The 16,428-nt window shown below is 42.3% G+C and overlaps 2 protein-coding genes across 2 annotated transcripts in view; one reads left to right on the forward strand and one right to left on the reverse strand.

The window, feature by feature from the left end:
• LOC113900206 (translation initiation factor IF-2-like) overlaps positions 1–13,809 on the reverse strand; it is a 113,850-nt gene extending 100,041 nt beyond the window's left edge. The window contains exons 1-4 of the mRNA XM_027553748.1: positions 13,737–13,809; positions 13,266–13,329; positions 12,754–13,202; positions 12,350–12,676 (exon numbers count right to left, since the gene is read on the reverse strand). Coding sequence (XP_027409549.1) covers positions 12,350–12,676; positions 12,754–13,202; positions 13,266–13,329; positions 13,737–13,809 — 913 coding nt within the window. The remainder of the gene's footprint in view (positions 1–12,349; positions 12,677–12,753; positions 13,203–13,265; positions 13,330–13,736) is intronic.
• ACVR1 (activin A receptor type 1) overlaps positions 12,838–16,428 on the forward strand; it is a 131,266-nt gene continuing 127,675 nt past the window's right edge. Inside the window, exon 1 of the mRNA XM_027560249.1 lies at positions 12,838–13,270. The gene's annotated coding sequence lies outside the window, so the exon portion shown is untranslated. The remainder of the gene's footprint in view (positions 13,271–16,428) is intronic.

Below are 16,428 nucleotides of genomic sequence, written 5' to 3' on the forward strand. Positions count from 1 at the left end.
TCTCTGGAGACTCTAAGAAAGGGATGAAAGAAGATGTGTTTTTGGCCTTCATTTCCCTGTGCCCTCTCTACCTTCATGCTTCCTGAGAACATATAAACTACCAATGATCATGTTTTACTTCATGTACTGATTGTATCACCAGTAGAAAAATCTAAGTCCTGCTTAACTAAAATAAGTTTCCATAAATCAATTTGTTTTTGACATTTTCTAAGTTTTAATGCCTGATCTTAATTTTTGGTGCATTTTATTATTGTTTGAATAACTTTGTTTCAGATTCAAAGCACTTATACTTTTTATTAGTCTGCTATGAGTTTCTATTTTATTTGGAATTTTTGAAAACTTAAGTCTTTCAGTGAGTTTTGGTATATTTTCAGAAAGTAACATTTATAGAGTAACTACAATGGACCAGGCATTGGGGAAACACAAGCTGCAAATTCTAAATCCTGACTAACTTTTGGGAAATAGTAGGAATTTTAAATGTAAATAATCCCAAAAGAAATAAAGCTTAAAATGTTCTTAGTATGTTCTGAACCACTAGAACATTAAAGTCATAGATATTGTAAAACAGCATAACAACATTATGTATGGGAAAAGGGCATGATAGGATGGGGTTAGGAGCTCTGAATTCTGCTCTATATTGATTAACTACCTCTTTGCGGGAGACTCACTCAAATTCTTTAAGCCTCTATTTCTCCTCCAGTTAAAAAGTAAAATGGAAGTGGAACCTAGTCACCTGGTTTCATCAACAAATCAGTGGCATCAACTTCACTTACCACCATGACCAACAATAACAAACCTGGGTGAGGGTGGGGTATGGTTCAGTTCAGTTCACTTCAGTCGCTCAGTTCAGTTCAGTTCAGTCGCTCAGTCGTGTCCGACTCTTTGCCACCCCATGAATTGCAGCACGCCAGGCCTCCCTGTCCATCACCAGCTCCCGGAGTTCACTCAAACTCACGTCCATTGAGTTGGTGATGCCATCCAGCCAACTCATCCTCTGTCATCCCCTTCTCCTCCTGCCCCCAATCCCTCCCAGCACCAGAGTCTTTTCCAATGAGTCAACTCTTCGCATGAGGTGGCCAAAGTACTGGAGTTTCAGCTTTGGAATCATTCGTTCCAAAGAAATCCCAGGGCTGATCGCCTTCAGAATGGACTGGTTGGATCTCCTTGCAGTCCAAGGGACTCTCAAGAGTCTTCCCCAACACACACAGTTCAAAAGCATCAATTCTTCGGTGCTCAGCCTTCTTCACAGTCCAACTCTCACATCCATACATGACCACAGGAAAAACCATAGCCTTGACTAGACGGACCTTTGTTGGCAAAGTAATGTCTCTGCTTTTGAATATGCTATCTAGGTTGGTCATAACTTTCCTTCCAAGGAGTAAGCGTCTTTTAATTTCATGGCTGCAGTCACCATCTGCAGTGATTTTGGAGCCCCCCCAAAATAAAGTCAGACACTGTTTCCACTGTTTCCCCATTTATTTCCCATGAAGTGATGGGATCGGATGCCATGATCTTCATTTTCTGAATGTTGAGCTTTAAGCCAACTTTTTCACTCTCCACTTCCATTTTCATCAAGAGGCTTTTTAGTTCCTCTTCACTTTCTGCCATAAGGGTGGTGTCATCTGCATATCATATTCAGTCACTCAGTCATGTCTGACTCTTTGGGACCCCATGTACTGCAGCACACCAGGCCTCCCTGTCCATCACCAACTCCCGGAGTCCACCCAAACCCATTTCCATTGAGTCGGTGATGCCATCCAACCATCTCATCCTCTGTGGTCCCCTTCTCCTCCTGCCCTCAATCTTTCCCAGCATCAGGGTCTTTTCAAATGAGTCAGGTCTTCAAATCAGGTGGCCAAAGTATTCGAGTTTCAGCTTCAATATCGGTCCTTCCAATGAACACTCAGGACTGATCTCCTTCAGGATGGACTGATTGGATCTCCTTACAGTCAAAGGGACTTTCAAGAGTCTTCTCCAACACCATAGTTCAAAAGCATCAATTCTTCAGTGCTCAGCTTTCTTTATAGTCCAACTCTCACATCCATATATCAGAGTGGGGTATGGAGGGAGGATTAAATGATCTCAAAATTAAAAGACTTAATAATAGGCCAAATAACTAAATGATATAAGCAGGCATTGTCTGGATCATGATTTGATGAAAGACTTTTCTGAGAAAATCTAGGCAATCAGAATCTGAAAGGGAGATATACCAAGTAGTCATTAATTTTGTTAGGTGTGATAGTTGCCTTATGGTTGGGTAAAAAAATGTCCCTATGTATTAGAGATACTTGCTTAAAAAGTAGGAATAGAATGATATGACAGCTGAAGTTTACTTCTGAATAATACTTCTTTCCCTTGCCCACCAAAAAAAGGGTGTGTAAGGGGGCATGGGAAATAAATGAATCAAGTCTGGCCTCATCTTGATGGTTGCTTAACCAGGCAATAGGTTTATGGGGTTTGTTATTCTATTTTTTTCTTTTATGTTTGAAAGTTTTCTTTAAAAAGAAACTATAGCATCATGAAATCCTAAAAAAAAAAAAAATTGAAAAACAACAAGAAAAGATAAGTGGAGGCTGTACTACATTTTTCTAAACTCTTTTCAAAATAGAAGACTCCATCATTCTGTTTCAAAGGCTAATCAATGATCACTGTAAAAATAATAAAGTGGTTTTTGTTTTGATTTTAAAAAACAAATAGTACCTATTAATAACTAGGGCTGTGTTCTGAGTATTAAATTTACTGGTGCCTAATACATAAAACTGAAAATTAAGTAGAAGCAGACAGTTCACAGTAGAAGACCTTCTGATGAACATTTGATTTGTCAACAAATCTTTGTTTGATTTGCCAACAGGGAACCCCAACCTTTACCAGCAATAGAGTAAGCTTTTCTAAATTGAAAGCTCATCTCAGCTCTTTGAGAGGTTGTATGGAATAGCCTTTGCTGTGTGTTCATTCAGATCAATAAATTGCCTTTTTCCTCTCTCTTTACCAAATGGGTTATGTGACCATTTTCTATCCAGGAATAATCGTTGTCATCAATATCTTTTCCTTGCTGCTTATGTGTTTCTTTTCCTTTCCAAGTTATACTGATGAGTATAACGTCTTTAGCTGCTGAAGAGTGATAGGTTTACTTTTTTCATTCCACATTGGATCTCTAGGTTAGAAACTGGAGGATTTGGTAACCTTTTGTACTCTGTGGTGAAGCACTTGGGGGAATTGAGTCATAGTTAAAACTTCAGACTGTTAATTAACACAACACTGTGAATCAACGATAAGTCAATAGGAAAAGTTAATATCAAACACAAAAAATTCAGACTGTTCGCTGGCTTAAAAACTCATGGTTGTCAAAAAGAAAAATGGAGTGAGCCTTAAGTGCATTCCACATACCCTAGTATACTTGGCAAAGTGTTGATGTTACCTTTTATAAGGGTGGGTGAACTTGACTCAACGTAACTTACCTGGCTACTTAGAAAAATCTTAGCTTATTAAAATAGTTTTTATATTACTAGTAGTAAATAAGGTATTATTTGTGGAGCTTTAGAATGAAATTGGTGAACTGTTTCATCAAACTGCAAGGAACTTCACAGACTGCCCCTCATTCTTAGTTATTTCTTTAGTAAAATAGAAAGGAAGAGTCCCTTTAAAGAAAAGCAGCCAGTCCCACTGAAAAAATCTGGGAAATAATAAGTGGAAACCAAGTTAATCTTTAAAACTTGTTTATAGGTTGGAATTTCTACCTGGTCAGTGCTCAATAGGAAAGGAAAATAGAAAGCTCTTTATATTCTCATCAATAAAAATAACACTAACATTCCAATGGAAAAATAGGTAAAGGGCATTAAATAAAAAGAAAATTGAAAAAATACAGTTGATATATTTATGAGCAAGGTACAACCTCATTAGCAATTAAAAGAATGCAAATTAAAACCTAGAAGTTTTTAAATTCCCAAATTGGCAAGGATAATAGAGGGTATGGTGACAAAGACACCAACAGGTGTGGTAAGATGGACTCATGGTCTTAAATCACTCAAAAACCACTCTCAGAGAGTATCTACTGACCTGAGAAAATGCTCGGATATAACTGAGTAAGAGTAAACCATGTTATTTCCTTGTAATAGATAAATATGCACAGAAAAGACCAAGAGAACATTATCCGAAATATTATATCTATTTTATATTAGAAATAGTACAATTAAGTGATTTCTTCTTATTTGAAAATTTTTTTTCTTTCTATTTCCTCTGTATATTTTCACAGTGAATATTGCATTGTTTTATTTTGGTTTCAAATAGATGTATTTTTATTATAACAGTACCAGTTACTTCAAAATTTTTAGGAAATACAACATAAGAATAAAAAATGTAAATAAGGACAGCTAATGTGCTCAGGGTATCTTTTGGAGATAATGAAAATGTTTTAAAATTGATTGTAGTGATAGGTGTAAAAATCTGCGAATATACTAAAAACCATTGAATTGTACACTCACATGGGTTAAATGGGTTAATTGTATGGTATGTGATTTATACCTCATAAACTTGCTGCCTGCATTGCCAAGATTACCACTGACAGCATCTTATTAAAGCATGGCCTTCCAAACTCATTTCTGTGCTCATACATATCTGCTTAAAGATTAAATCAGATCTTACCATGCATATCACTTAAAAAGCACTTTTAACTGCAACAAGTATTACTTTATAATCAAGAAGTATAAAGGGACCTAAAGATGATTAGGACAACCAAGTTCTGAATCCAGCCTTACTTTAAGGAGCTGAGACCTTGAGGAATCACATGACTTTTTGGTAACAAACTTTTTCCTTATAAAAGGCAGAGCTGAGACTAGATGAGATTTTCGGTCCCTTCCAATTTTAGACTTCTGTGAGTCTTTGCTTACTTGAAGAGGAGAACAAAAACAGTACTAAAACTGGTTGAAACGACTTCTTTGTAATAGCAAAGACTATTTATCAGTGGGAACTGGTATTATTGGTTTGGTGATAAAACAAAGGACAGAAGAGTGTATAGCATGCTATGATCTGTGTTAAAGCAAAAGAGAGCACGTGTAGTTTTGCTATGTTTACAGAGTTTCTGTATTAAGAGGGTGGGTGACTGGGAAACTGGTGATTCTGAAATTTGCATTTCCTTATACAATATATCCTTTTGTACTTGCATACTTTGTATCTTTTTTTTAAAAAACAAAATAATTATTAGGGGAAAAATCTTGTCAACAAAGGATCATAGATGTCTTGGGTGGAATGATTAATGACCTTAAGCAAACGTCACTCACTCCTTTGCTTAAACCCCTTTAATCAGGGACTTCCCTGGTGGTCCAGTGGCTACGACTCTGTGCTCCCAAAGCAGGGGGACCTAGGTTCGATCCCTGGTCAGGGAAGTAGACCCCACATGCCGCAGATAGACCTGGTGCAGTCAAATAAATAAAAATATTTAAAAAAAAAACAAAAAAAAACACAACCCTTTAATCACTTCATTACTTCCCTGGCTTGATTTTGGGATACCTGCAAGAATGGGCCAGTCCTCTATGGTCACTTCAGGATATTCTCCTTTCATTCCAGTCCCAATGGCCTTTGGACAGTTCCTAGAGAATCTTAAGCGCTTCATTCTCAAAATGTCAAACACAGCATCAGCAACTTCACATATTAAGCTTCTTAGTAATTCTAACTTGAGTTGTGGAATTTTGAAACCGAGAAACCTCTGAAATGCAACTCACCCCTCACGTTTACTCTGGAGGAGAAGCTAGATTCTGAAATCTAGAAGTTACCTGCCTAAGGTCACACAGCTAGTCCTCCGCTATATGTAATTAACCTTAGCAGCTGATCTCTGGAGTTTCATTAAACAAAAGTAGGTTAATAAAAAGGAAGCCTTTGGATTTTAGAAATTGGTAGAGTGGGGCTATACTAGGACTTGGAAAATTAATTTGATTTCTTATTCATGACAATGTCTTCATGATGCCAATGTTCAGAGGGACCAGTCAGGCAAAGGGATGTTCCTTAAAAATGAAAAGCCACTGTAATGCTGAATTCTACCAAGAGCTACACAGTTATGTTCAAAATATACCGTTTAATTGGAGGAAGAAATTAATTTGGTTGTCCTGAGGGCATTTATCCACGGAAGTAGTTTTTAAAAATCCAAATCTCCACAATGTAGCTAAATTAACTGTAGTTAAGGGAATTACATATCCTAAAGGAAATCAGTCTTGAATGTTCATCAGAAGGACTGATGCTGAAGCTGAAGCTCCAATACTTTGGCCACGTGATGAGAAGAACTGACTCCTTGGAAAAGACCCTGATGCTAGGAAAGACTGAAGGCAGGAGGAGAAGGGGACGACAGAGGATGAGATGGCTGGATGGCATCACCGACCTGATGGACATGAGTTTGAGCAAACTCCGGGAGTTGGTGATGGACAGGGAAGCCTGGCGTGCTGCAGTCCATGGGGTCGCAAAGAGTCGGACACGACTGAGCGACTGAACTGGCTGAAGGGAACTAGAAACTCAAGCAGCTTCAGAATGTGAGCAAGACCAAGAACAGGGCTGATGGCTGATAGCCCTTGATGGCCCTCAAGGTTGTAAGGAAATGAGTCACAAGGAGACTGAGATGCAAGCAAAGAATGAGATAAGGCTCTGAGATCTCTGAGAAATTCTCTTCGGAAAGAAATGGACCTACTAGCAGAGCACAAAAATGCCTAATTTGAATTCTATTCTCTAATTCCTAACTCCCACTTCACACATACAAGTCCACATATACTCCTCACCAGTTAGGTTTGTCCCATGACTGTCAGACCCTTTAAAAATATAGGCATTTCTATTTTTATAATGATTATTTCTGCTTATGAAATATAGAAAAGTTAGAATACACAGACATGTGTAAAAAAGAAAATAAGTCGACCCTATCCATGATTCAAAGCTATTATTACACATCTGAAAAAATTGTCTTCTGGTCTTTCATCTTAGTGTATATGTGAGTGTGAGGGATTCATGTGTTTATAATATCATGGGATTGGAATACTATCTTTGTATCCTATTTTTTCAACTTATGCTTTATTTTTTGCATTTCCAAAATTAATAGATGATGATCATTCTTTTATATAAATCTTTGTGTGATTGATGATTATTTTCATAGAATAAATTCCTGAAACGGGATTAAAGTATCTGGGTATAAATATTTTTAAGGTGTTTGATACACATCAATTATCTTCAAGAAACTGTTTTCCAGTTTACACTCTCCATAGCAACTAAATGTCCTTTATAAAGTCAATCTTACCACTAGAGAATATGCTCAATTGCTAACAAATTGTATAAAACATTTTATCTTAGTTTTATTTGCATTGCTGCTACTGCTAAGTCGCTTCAGTCATGTCCGACTCCGTGCGACCCCATAGACGGCAGCCCACCAGGCTCCCCCGTCCCTGGGATTCTTCAGGCAAGAACACTGGAGTGGGTTGCCATTTCCTTCTCCAGTGCATGAAAGTGAAAAGTGAAAGTGAAGTCGCTCAGTTGTGTCTGACTCTTAGTGACCCCATGGATGGCAGCCCACCAGGCTCCTCCGTTCATGGGATTTTCCAGGCAAGAGTACTGGAGTGGGGTGCCATTGCCTTCTTCCATCTCAATTTTTAGAGTGAACTTTTTTCCTAATATTCATATGTAAAATTTTATTTTTCCTTATCTAGTATGACGTTTACTCAACTTTCTATTAAAAGGTACATTTTGTTAATTTTCAAGTTTTTTTAATATATTAAAGAATTTAGATATTTTTAATTTTTAAATATATTAATTTTTAAATTTTAATTTTAAATTTAATTTTTAAAATATATTTATTAAAAAAATTTTTTTAATATATTAAAGAGTTTAGACTTCCTTGATGGTCCAGTGGTTAAGAATTCAGCTGCCAGTGCCCCAGGACAACTAAGTTTGTGGGCCACAGCTACTGAGCCTGTGCTCTGCAACAGAAGCCACCGCAATGAGAAGCCCGTGTACAGCAACTAGAGAGCAGGCCCCACTCGCCACAACGAGGCAAAGCCTGCAAGCAACAGCCAACACTCAGAGCAGCCAGAACACACCAAAAAACACATTTTAATCCTTTTGAGTGTATGTTGTAGGTAGCTTAACTGCTTGGCTCCCCCATGGTTTTATTTTGTTTGGTTATTCCCTAAAACATTTTAGGGGAAAAATTTTACATAGTCAAGCCAACCAATCTTTCTTATTTTTATTTATTTATTATTATTATTTTTCAACCAATCTTTTAAATTTCTTCCATAGCTTTTATTTAGAAAGTCCTTTCCGGGAATTTCCTAGTGGTCTAGCAGTTAAGATTTGGTGCTTTCACTGCCATGGGCCTGGGTTGGATCCCTGGGCTGGGATCCTGCAAGCCCTATGCTGCGGCCAAAAAAAAAAACAGTCCTATCTCCATCCAAAGGTATCTATCTATATTTGCTCTGAGTTAATTTATAATTTAAAAAGTAAGCTTTTTTATTTCTTCTGGAAATATTTTCAGGAATAGTGTGAGAGGACGCAATAACAGGATTTTGTCCAAGTGCCTCGACACCGTTTAATGAATAATCTTTCTTTCTGCAACGGTTTGGTAGTGCCTCTTTTATCATATGGTTGGCTCATAGCTGAGCACTGGTTGCTTGTAACCTGCTGTGCCCGGAGTGACTGGATGAACTTTCCTAAATGGGAAGTGGCTATAGCTCCCACAGCTCTTTGAATATGGTGGATGGTCAATAAAGTCTTGTAAGAAATGTACAGTTAATGAGTCATTCATACACCTGTCAAAGTTTAATTGGAAGATAAACAAGTATCTGTCCTGATGGGTTAAATGTTTACCGTTTGAGGAAAAGGGTGCCAGTAATGACAGGATTTTTAGTGACCCTTTCAGGTTAAGATTTCCTTTCCACCCCTTACTATTCTGATCCAGTCATTTCAATCTTTGGAACATAATACTGGTTAACTGGTTTCTTATGGGCCTCAGGATTAGGACTAAATTCCAGATCTCAGGGTCTTTGAATTTATCATTCTCTAGGAATAGTAAAGATGCAGTTTGGTCAGCATTTCTCACACTTGAGTAATGTATGGACACATTTAAGAGGAAAACAGTTCCACAGACCTTCACAGATCTTAAATAAGTTTTATAAAATTTCATTTAAATAAACTACATGAAAGGTACATAGCGAAAAATGGTAGTGGAATCATGGTTGCATGACAGACATAAGATCCAGAATATGCATATTAATTACTTTAATATGACATCAATTTAAAAAAAATTATAACTGAAGCAAAAGAACAAAGTTCATAGACAACTTGGAGATCCGCTAAGAATATGTGTCCCAGTTCCAGTTTACCAAAACAAAATTGGAGAATCGCTATGCCATAAACCACATCCAGTCCTCAAACGTTGCCTTTTTTCTAAGCTATTATGCCTACCTAGCTTTCAATGCTCAACTTAAATGTAAACAACCACCAAACTAGATGTAAACTAATCTCCATATGCTTGTAACTGTTACACAGCTGTAAAGTCCAAACTAAGTATGAACAAAACTGTAAAACCAATGCTTGAAATAACTTTATTTAATGAGACAGATGATATTGTCTTGCTGAACAAAAATGTCTACTCACATTGTAAACCCAGTACTATTGCCTGCTGGAAGCAGGGATTTTTTTAGGGGGGGGGCGGGTTCTACATGTCCAAACCAAATGAACAGACTTATTAGAATTTGTTTATTCATTCCTTCAACCATTAATCTTTTTCTTTCAGAAACTTCTGGAAATTGAACTTCAGCACATCAATCCATCATGATTCTCATTAACACCAGCTCAAACATCCCACCAATATACTTCTAAAGAATTTGCTTCTGAAAGTTGATATAAATAACTAAGCTGATTTTTGCTTTATAGGTTTTAATAAGACATGTTCCTTCATACCATTATGAAAGGAAAACTCACTTGGAGCCAAAAAGTAATGGCTTCAAGATGAGAGAAAAATCACTCAATGGAATTACATAGTTATTTTAAATGAAATCATTTCTAAAAATTTACAATTTATAGTCTATATTACTTACACTCTGCAGAATTTTGTGTAATAAATTCCCCCAATTTTAAAGGAAAATATTGTACACGACTCTTAGGTTGCTCAAGACTGTTTCCTAATAGTTTTTGAAAGCTGTTGACTTTTAGAAATGAACATGTTGATCTGGGCGTAAAGGAGGAGGATATGCAGAAAACAGAAGAGTTGCCAATTCACAATGCAGCAGGCAATTAATTAACAAGAGTCCTGCTCCTTGAAACATACGATGGAGGAGATCTGGAAATCTTAGACCAACAGAAGATGTATTTCCTCCAAGTTACTTTACTGGTGTGATTTTCCACCAGTTAAATCAGTGGATTAGATGTTGGAGTAAGCTATGGTTCTCAATGGACAGTGATTTCACCTCCCTGTACCCTCCCAGGACATTAGGAAATGGCAACCCACTCCAGTATTCTTGCCTGGAAAATCCCATGGAAGAAGGAGCCTGCGGGCTACAGTACCTGGGGTCTTAAAGAGTCAGAGACGACTGAGTGTCTGAGCCCACACAGAGCACAATAGACATTTTTGGTTGTCATGGCTGTGGAGGGAGTCCTATTTACCTCTAATGGATAGAGGTCAACGGTGCTGTAAAACCTCTTACCCTGCACAGGACAGCACCCCACAATAATTATCCAGCCAAAGCCAAAGATGTCTACAGCACCAACACTGAGAAGGCCTGGATTAAGATATCCAAGCCAAACGACTGTATCTGGACTGTATCCTTGTGTTAGTGGGGCTTGTTTGAAGGGCTGTATCCTAGTGTATCCTCTTCTTATACACACACACACACTCTCAATCAACCTATCTATGTTACAAGGCCACAAATAACTACCCAGGATCCTCCCAGAGAGTCTCCTGGAATACAACTTAGTTTACATGAGGGTTAAGGTAGAAGGTTCTGCGTTGAGCCAGCCATACAAAAACACCACTATGAAGGAAGAGATAAAAGGAAGAGTTAAGATCATAATGGGATTCATTAGTTCATTTATTGACTTATTCAGCAAACCTTTATTGAGTACTCACATATGCCAGTCTGATAGGCATGATGATACACTGTGGGCACAACCAAGCCTGGTCCCTGCCCTTATGGACCGAGCCAACAGGGAAGCCCCTTACAGCCTACCGCATACTATAAAGAAGGTTACCTGAAGAGGTTAGTAACATGAGGACTCCCTAAACGGACCCGACTGAGAAATATTTACACAGAAGCTTCAGAAGCTCCCACATGTGTGTAATGTCATTTGAATCGTGCAACAAACCTCCTGAGACAGGTTGTACTCCCTTCTTAAAGAGGGTAAAAATGTGCCCAAGGTCACAAAGGTCTTAAGTGGCAGGGATGATGCTTCAGCCAAAGACACTGACGTCCCTGCCACACTGTTCTACAGAGGGAGGTGGGTACATACAGGCACACATGCTTGATTGACCTGGAGTTTCCTCTCCAAATTCCCACCAATTATACAGGTACAAAGCCCTTTTCCTTCTGCATCTTCTTGCTTATATTATACCTGGGGATTCTTTTCTAGGGGTTTCATGTATATTTGCCTTGTGTTTCTAATTAGATTGTAAACCCCTGACCCGCAGGGACCAGATCATCCATTTTCTTTGCAACCTTCTCCAGTACCGCAGTCACCCAGTAATGCCTGCTGCATGAATGAACCTGTAGAGATAAAAATACTTTATGGTATTACCATTTATTGCTTTCTTGCTTTTATTTGGCTTTGTAATAGGACTACATTGTAAACTTCTGGAGGGCAGAGAAAATGGCTTAGTGCTTTCCTTATACTCATCAGGCACCGTGCAAAATTTGATCCTCACATGCCTTTTTGATGCTCTGGATAATATTAGCACACTGGAGTGTTTTGTGTATCTAAGGACCGGGGTTGTCAACCTCTCTGTGTCGGGGAATGTTCCTTCCTTTCCACTGTAAGCTCCCATGGCGCCTAGGACAGGGCTAGATTACCGCAGAACACCAGCGCCCCCCGCTCCCGACGCCCTGCCCCCCTTCCCCGCCCCAAATGCATATTTTTATTCCTAAGGAGGCGGTCTGCGAAAATGGCAAGCTCTTGCATAACCCCAGACCTTGCGAGAAAATGAGCAAAGTGGAAGGGGATTTGAAGGCAGGTCAGAAATGGCCTGGGTGAGAATGCCAAGGTTTTTCCCTGTACATCCAGCCTAAGTCGGAGTCCAGCCGCGCGCCGCCCGCAGTCCCGGGCTGGGAGGCAGTCGGCCCGCCCGCCCCGCTCACCCCCCGGGAGCTGTCCAGACGGCTCCGCCCGCGCCTACCTGGGCACTCACCCCGCCGCGCGGCCTCTCCGCCTCCCACCCCGGCCGCAGGAGCCCGTCTTGGGCCTGCCCCGCCGCCTCCCCGCCTCCGAAGAGCCCCGCAGGCGGCGCGCTCGCAGCCTCCTCCGGGCCGGCCAGACAGCCAGAGGCGCGCCAGGGGCGGCTCGGCCAGGCTCGGCGGGGCTCGGCGGGCTCGCCCCCGGCCGGGCGCCTGCAGGGGGCGCGGGAACGGCCCCGCCCCGCCGTCTTCCCTCTCCCTCCCGGCTCCCTGGATCCGCGCCGGGAGGAAATGATGTGTTGCTGCCTGGTTAATCACAGCTCCAGACACTCATTGGCCGAGCGCTCCGCAGCCACTTCCTTCTCCTCCTCCTCCCGCTCCTCCCGCTCCGGCTCCGGCTCTTTGCAGCCGCCGCCGCCGCAGCCTGCCCCTCGGCGCTGGGGGAACTTTTCTACTCTCAGTGACCGTCCCCCCGCGACTGCCCCCCGGGCCAGCCCCCATCCGGCCCGCCCCGCCCGCGGCCGTCCTCCCAGCCCGTGCCGCGGCGCCTCGGGAAGTTTATTCCGCCCGCCCTCCTCCCTTTCCTTCTCCTCCGCCTCCTCTTCACCCCGCCTCCCCTCCCTCCCCCGGCTCTTTCCCCGGGGTGGCTGCCGCTGCCGCCGCCGCCGCCGCCGCTGCTGCTGCCAGGCTGCTCTTCGGCCAGCCGCACCGGCCCCAGGGCTGGAAAGCACCCGGCCCCCCGGCACCCGCCCGCCGCTGCCGCCGCCGCCGCTCGGGGACGGCCGCCGGCCCTCAGCCCCGCGGAGTTCCGGGCTCCCTCGCCGGCTGCACCGCCCCGCCCCGCCCCGCGCCGACCTGCAGCGCCCGGCTGGCTAGCACTCCGCCTCCCCCCGGCTCAGCCCCCCGCAGCCGCCGGACAAGAGGTGAGGGCAGGTCGCCCGCCGCGCCAGCCGGAGCCCGGGGGACCGAGGGAGGGGAGAACCTACCGGGAAAAGGGGCAGGAATTGGGGGTGGGAGGGTGGGCGTCTGCGGTGCCTCCCCCTCGCTTTCATTCCTTTCTCCCCCCAAGCCGATTCACTCTCGGTGGGGGAAGCAGCCGCGGAACAAAACTGTCTTGCTGTGGGCCTGAACTGCTGGTGGGATGTGGGAGAGGGCAGAGGCATGGAGTGGGGTGGTCTCGGGTTTGCAGTGTGTGTGCCTGTAGTGAACTCCTTCAGGGTGTGCGCCTCTGACTTGTAAATCGATCTGGCCGCCTGACCACGGGGCTCACCTTCCCAGCTGAGCTTGGTAGAGAGTCAAGGGATGGGCAAATCACCCCCACCCTCAAAATATCCGTCTCTTCCAAGAGGAATTTTCTGCTGGAGAGACAGCCAATAAACTCTGCTCAACGCCCTCCCTCCCTCCCTCCGTTCTTCCTAGCTGCAGTTTCAAAAAGCTTCAAAGCCAGGAATGTGGGATTCATCTTCCGATCCCCAGAAGGCAAATGTGGTTACAGATGTTGCACGGTACTTTGCCAAGTTTAAAGCCCTTCCTTCAACACTGTAACCAAAACAGTGAGGCCGGAGCCGTGGATGCTCTGGGGAGAGAGGTGGGCCTCTGCCGTGCTGGAAGCACTCACTTCCGTCGGGTTCTAGACTGTTTCAGCTCTGTCCAGTTTGTGCTAGATAGGTCTCCCAATCTTCCCCGACCCCCCCCCCCCCCCCGCCCCCCGCCTTTTTTCCCTCTGGAGTTTTGAACGCTCCTTGCATGGGAGAGAAGCTGTAGAAGAAGCTCCTTAGGGAAGAAAACATTCCACTTAGTAGCAGAAGAAAAGTCTTGGTTAAAAAGTTGAGCTTACTGTGGCTTTGGCAGAGAGGTAGGAAAGTAATTCAATGGATTTGTTAATTTCATTGGGCTTTCTTTTTTGAAGTGTGTGTGATGGAAGTTAGATCGTGAGAGAAGGGACTGATCTCATCCGCATTTTGTATATTTTTGAAAAGAGGCCTGGCATTTAAACACAGACTAGCCCAGTGGTTTTAAAGAATCCTGTTCCAGAGATGCAGACTGCTCTGACAGCCCAAGGAAAGTCGGTGGCAAAAAATAGACACCACCTCCCCTTTCCCCCCAAAAAATTCTTCCTGGAAAGGTGGTGGTAAGAAATTTCAAGAGATGGGCTGATCCAAGTGGCGGGCCTTAAATGGAAACACTATAGTATGTCCTGGCACTTGTCTCTGGAGGTGGGTGGCTGGCTGGGGGCCCGGGCTCTGGCAGCCAGCAGACGCTAGACTTGTGCTGACCTCAGACACTGGCCTCGCCCTCCAGTTTTACAGTATGCTTGAGTGTGAAACATGGATCTTCCCCATTTTACTGATGGGGACACAGGGGTCGTTCGGGAGTTATCTTAGGCCTAGATAGGATTTGGATCACCTGGCTTCTGAGACCAAACCACTTTTTTTTCGTGATTCAGTTGTTTTCTATACTGGAATTAAAAAACAGAAGTCTTTTGAGGCTGAGATGCATAGTCCTTAGGTTGATGGAATTGTGTGTTGGATAATCACATTTCTACCATCAGCCCTTGTGAAGATACTCAAAGGTGGTTAATGATGTTGAAATAAATTCTGGACAGATGAAAAAACAAAGGCCAGGATGGGTTCATTCTCTTCAGTATGGGTGAGATTTACTTGAAGTGGAGAGAGTAGTTTTAGATAAAACTTGATATAGGTAGTGGTTTTACAGCTTTTGTACCCTGGAACAGAGTGATCATTTGAATACGAATAAGTTTCTTGTTACCTCTGAGTAACTTAAAAGGATACTAAGGATGATGGAGGGTAAAGATGGAGGAGTATGCCGTGTTCCAGAATGTGACGAATTAACTTCAGATGTGAGGAATTTAATTCTGTTAATAGTACTGATTGTTTTTCTAAGTAGTGATTTGCCAAATTTGTGCACCTGTCCGTGGAATGGAAAACAGTGACTGAATCGGTAAAGAGAGACTATGCCTAGTTTACTCTAGATTACACAGAACTAGTCCTGTGATGATTGTAATAGGCTTCTAGGTAAGATTGGATTGAGTAGTCCAGCCTTCTCTGGGAGGAAGGGCCGGGGCAGAAGTGGATTTGAAAAATGATCCTGCTATTCAAGGTCACAAGGTGGAGATGGAATCAATGAGGGTATACTATAATTTTAGGCAAACGAGCTGGGGCTAGGAATTGTCCTCTGTGACTGTTCGGCTGTTGGATCCCTGCCTCTTGATTTATTTTTACATGTTAGAAATTAGGGAAATATAAACTATTGGTGGTGGCAAAATCCTTTGATATGTTTTGAGTGAATTTAATGACAGATATGATGATTTGGGGAGGAGGGGACTGGATGTGTGCCAGGCAGTGTGCTCAGATCTTTACACACACTTTTTCATTATATTTTCACAACAACCATATGTTTTATTATTATTATTCCATTCCGTTACAATAAAGAATTGTGGCTTGGCAAAACTGAGTTGCCCTAAGCTGTAGAGCTCATCAAGGGTGGAGTAAGGATTTGAACCAGGAGTTTGTGGGATGCTGGAACCCATGTTCTCGGCTGTTTTTGCCAGTGTTTGCCAAATTTAATTCATTTGTACACTGTCGTCATGAGTTTACCATAATTAAGTCTGTCTCGCTTAGTCTGTTAGTATTTCTCTTTAAAGCAGCAGTTTACCTAAAAAAAAAAAAAAAGCCTTAAAGACACCGCTTTTTAAGAAGAAACAGTATATCACTGCTGTATTTGGAAAGCCAACTCACTTATAATGATGAGGAGATAATCCTAAAGATGCATTGACACTTAGATTGAAACTCATGTTCTGGATAATGAATTCCTGGGTGTGTGGGGTGTGTGTGCACACGCGCGTGTGGGGTGTGTGTGTGTGTGTGCGCGCGCGCGCGCTGCAGGCACCTGGGGATATGGGTGGGGTGGAGGAGGTAGGTAGATGAGATACAGTGTTGGTTGATATTCTGGTTTTTGATTGAGTGATGGGTTCATGGGTGCTGATTTTATTTTTAGACTTTATAACCTACATACAGGATATATACTTTTTTGTAAAAAGATTAAGAAAATTAAACACATA

Source organism: Bos indicus x Bos taurus, chromosome 2 (genome assembly GCF_003369695.1).
Source record: "Bos indicus x Bos taurus breed Angus x Brahman F1 hybrid chromosome 2, Bos_hybrid_MaternalHap_v2.0, whole genome shotgun sequence".
NCBI classification, from domain to species: domain Eukaryota; kingdom Metazoa; phylum Chordata; class Mammalia; order Artiodactyla; family Bovidae; genus Bos; species Bos indicus x Bos taurus.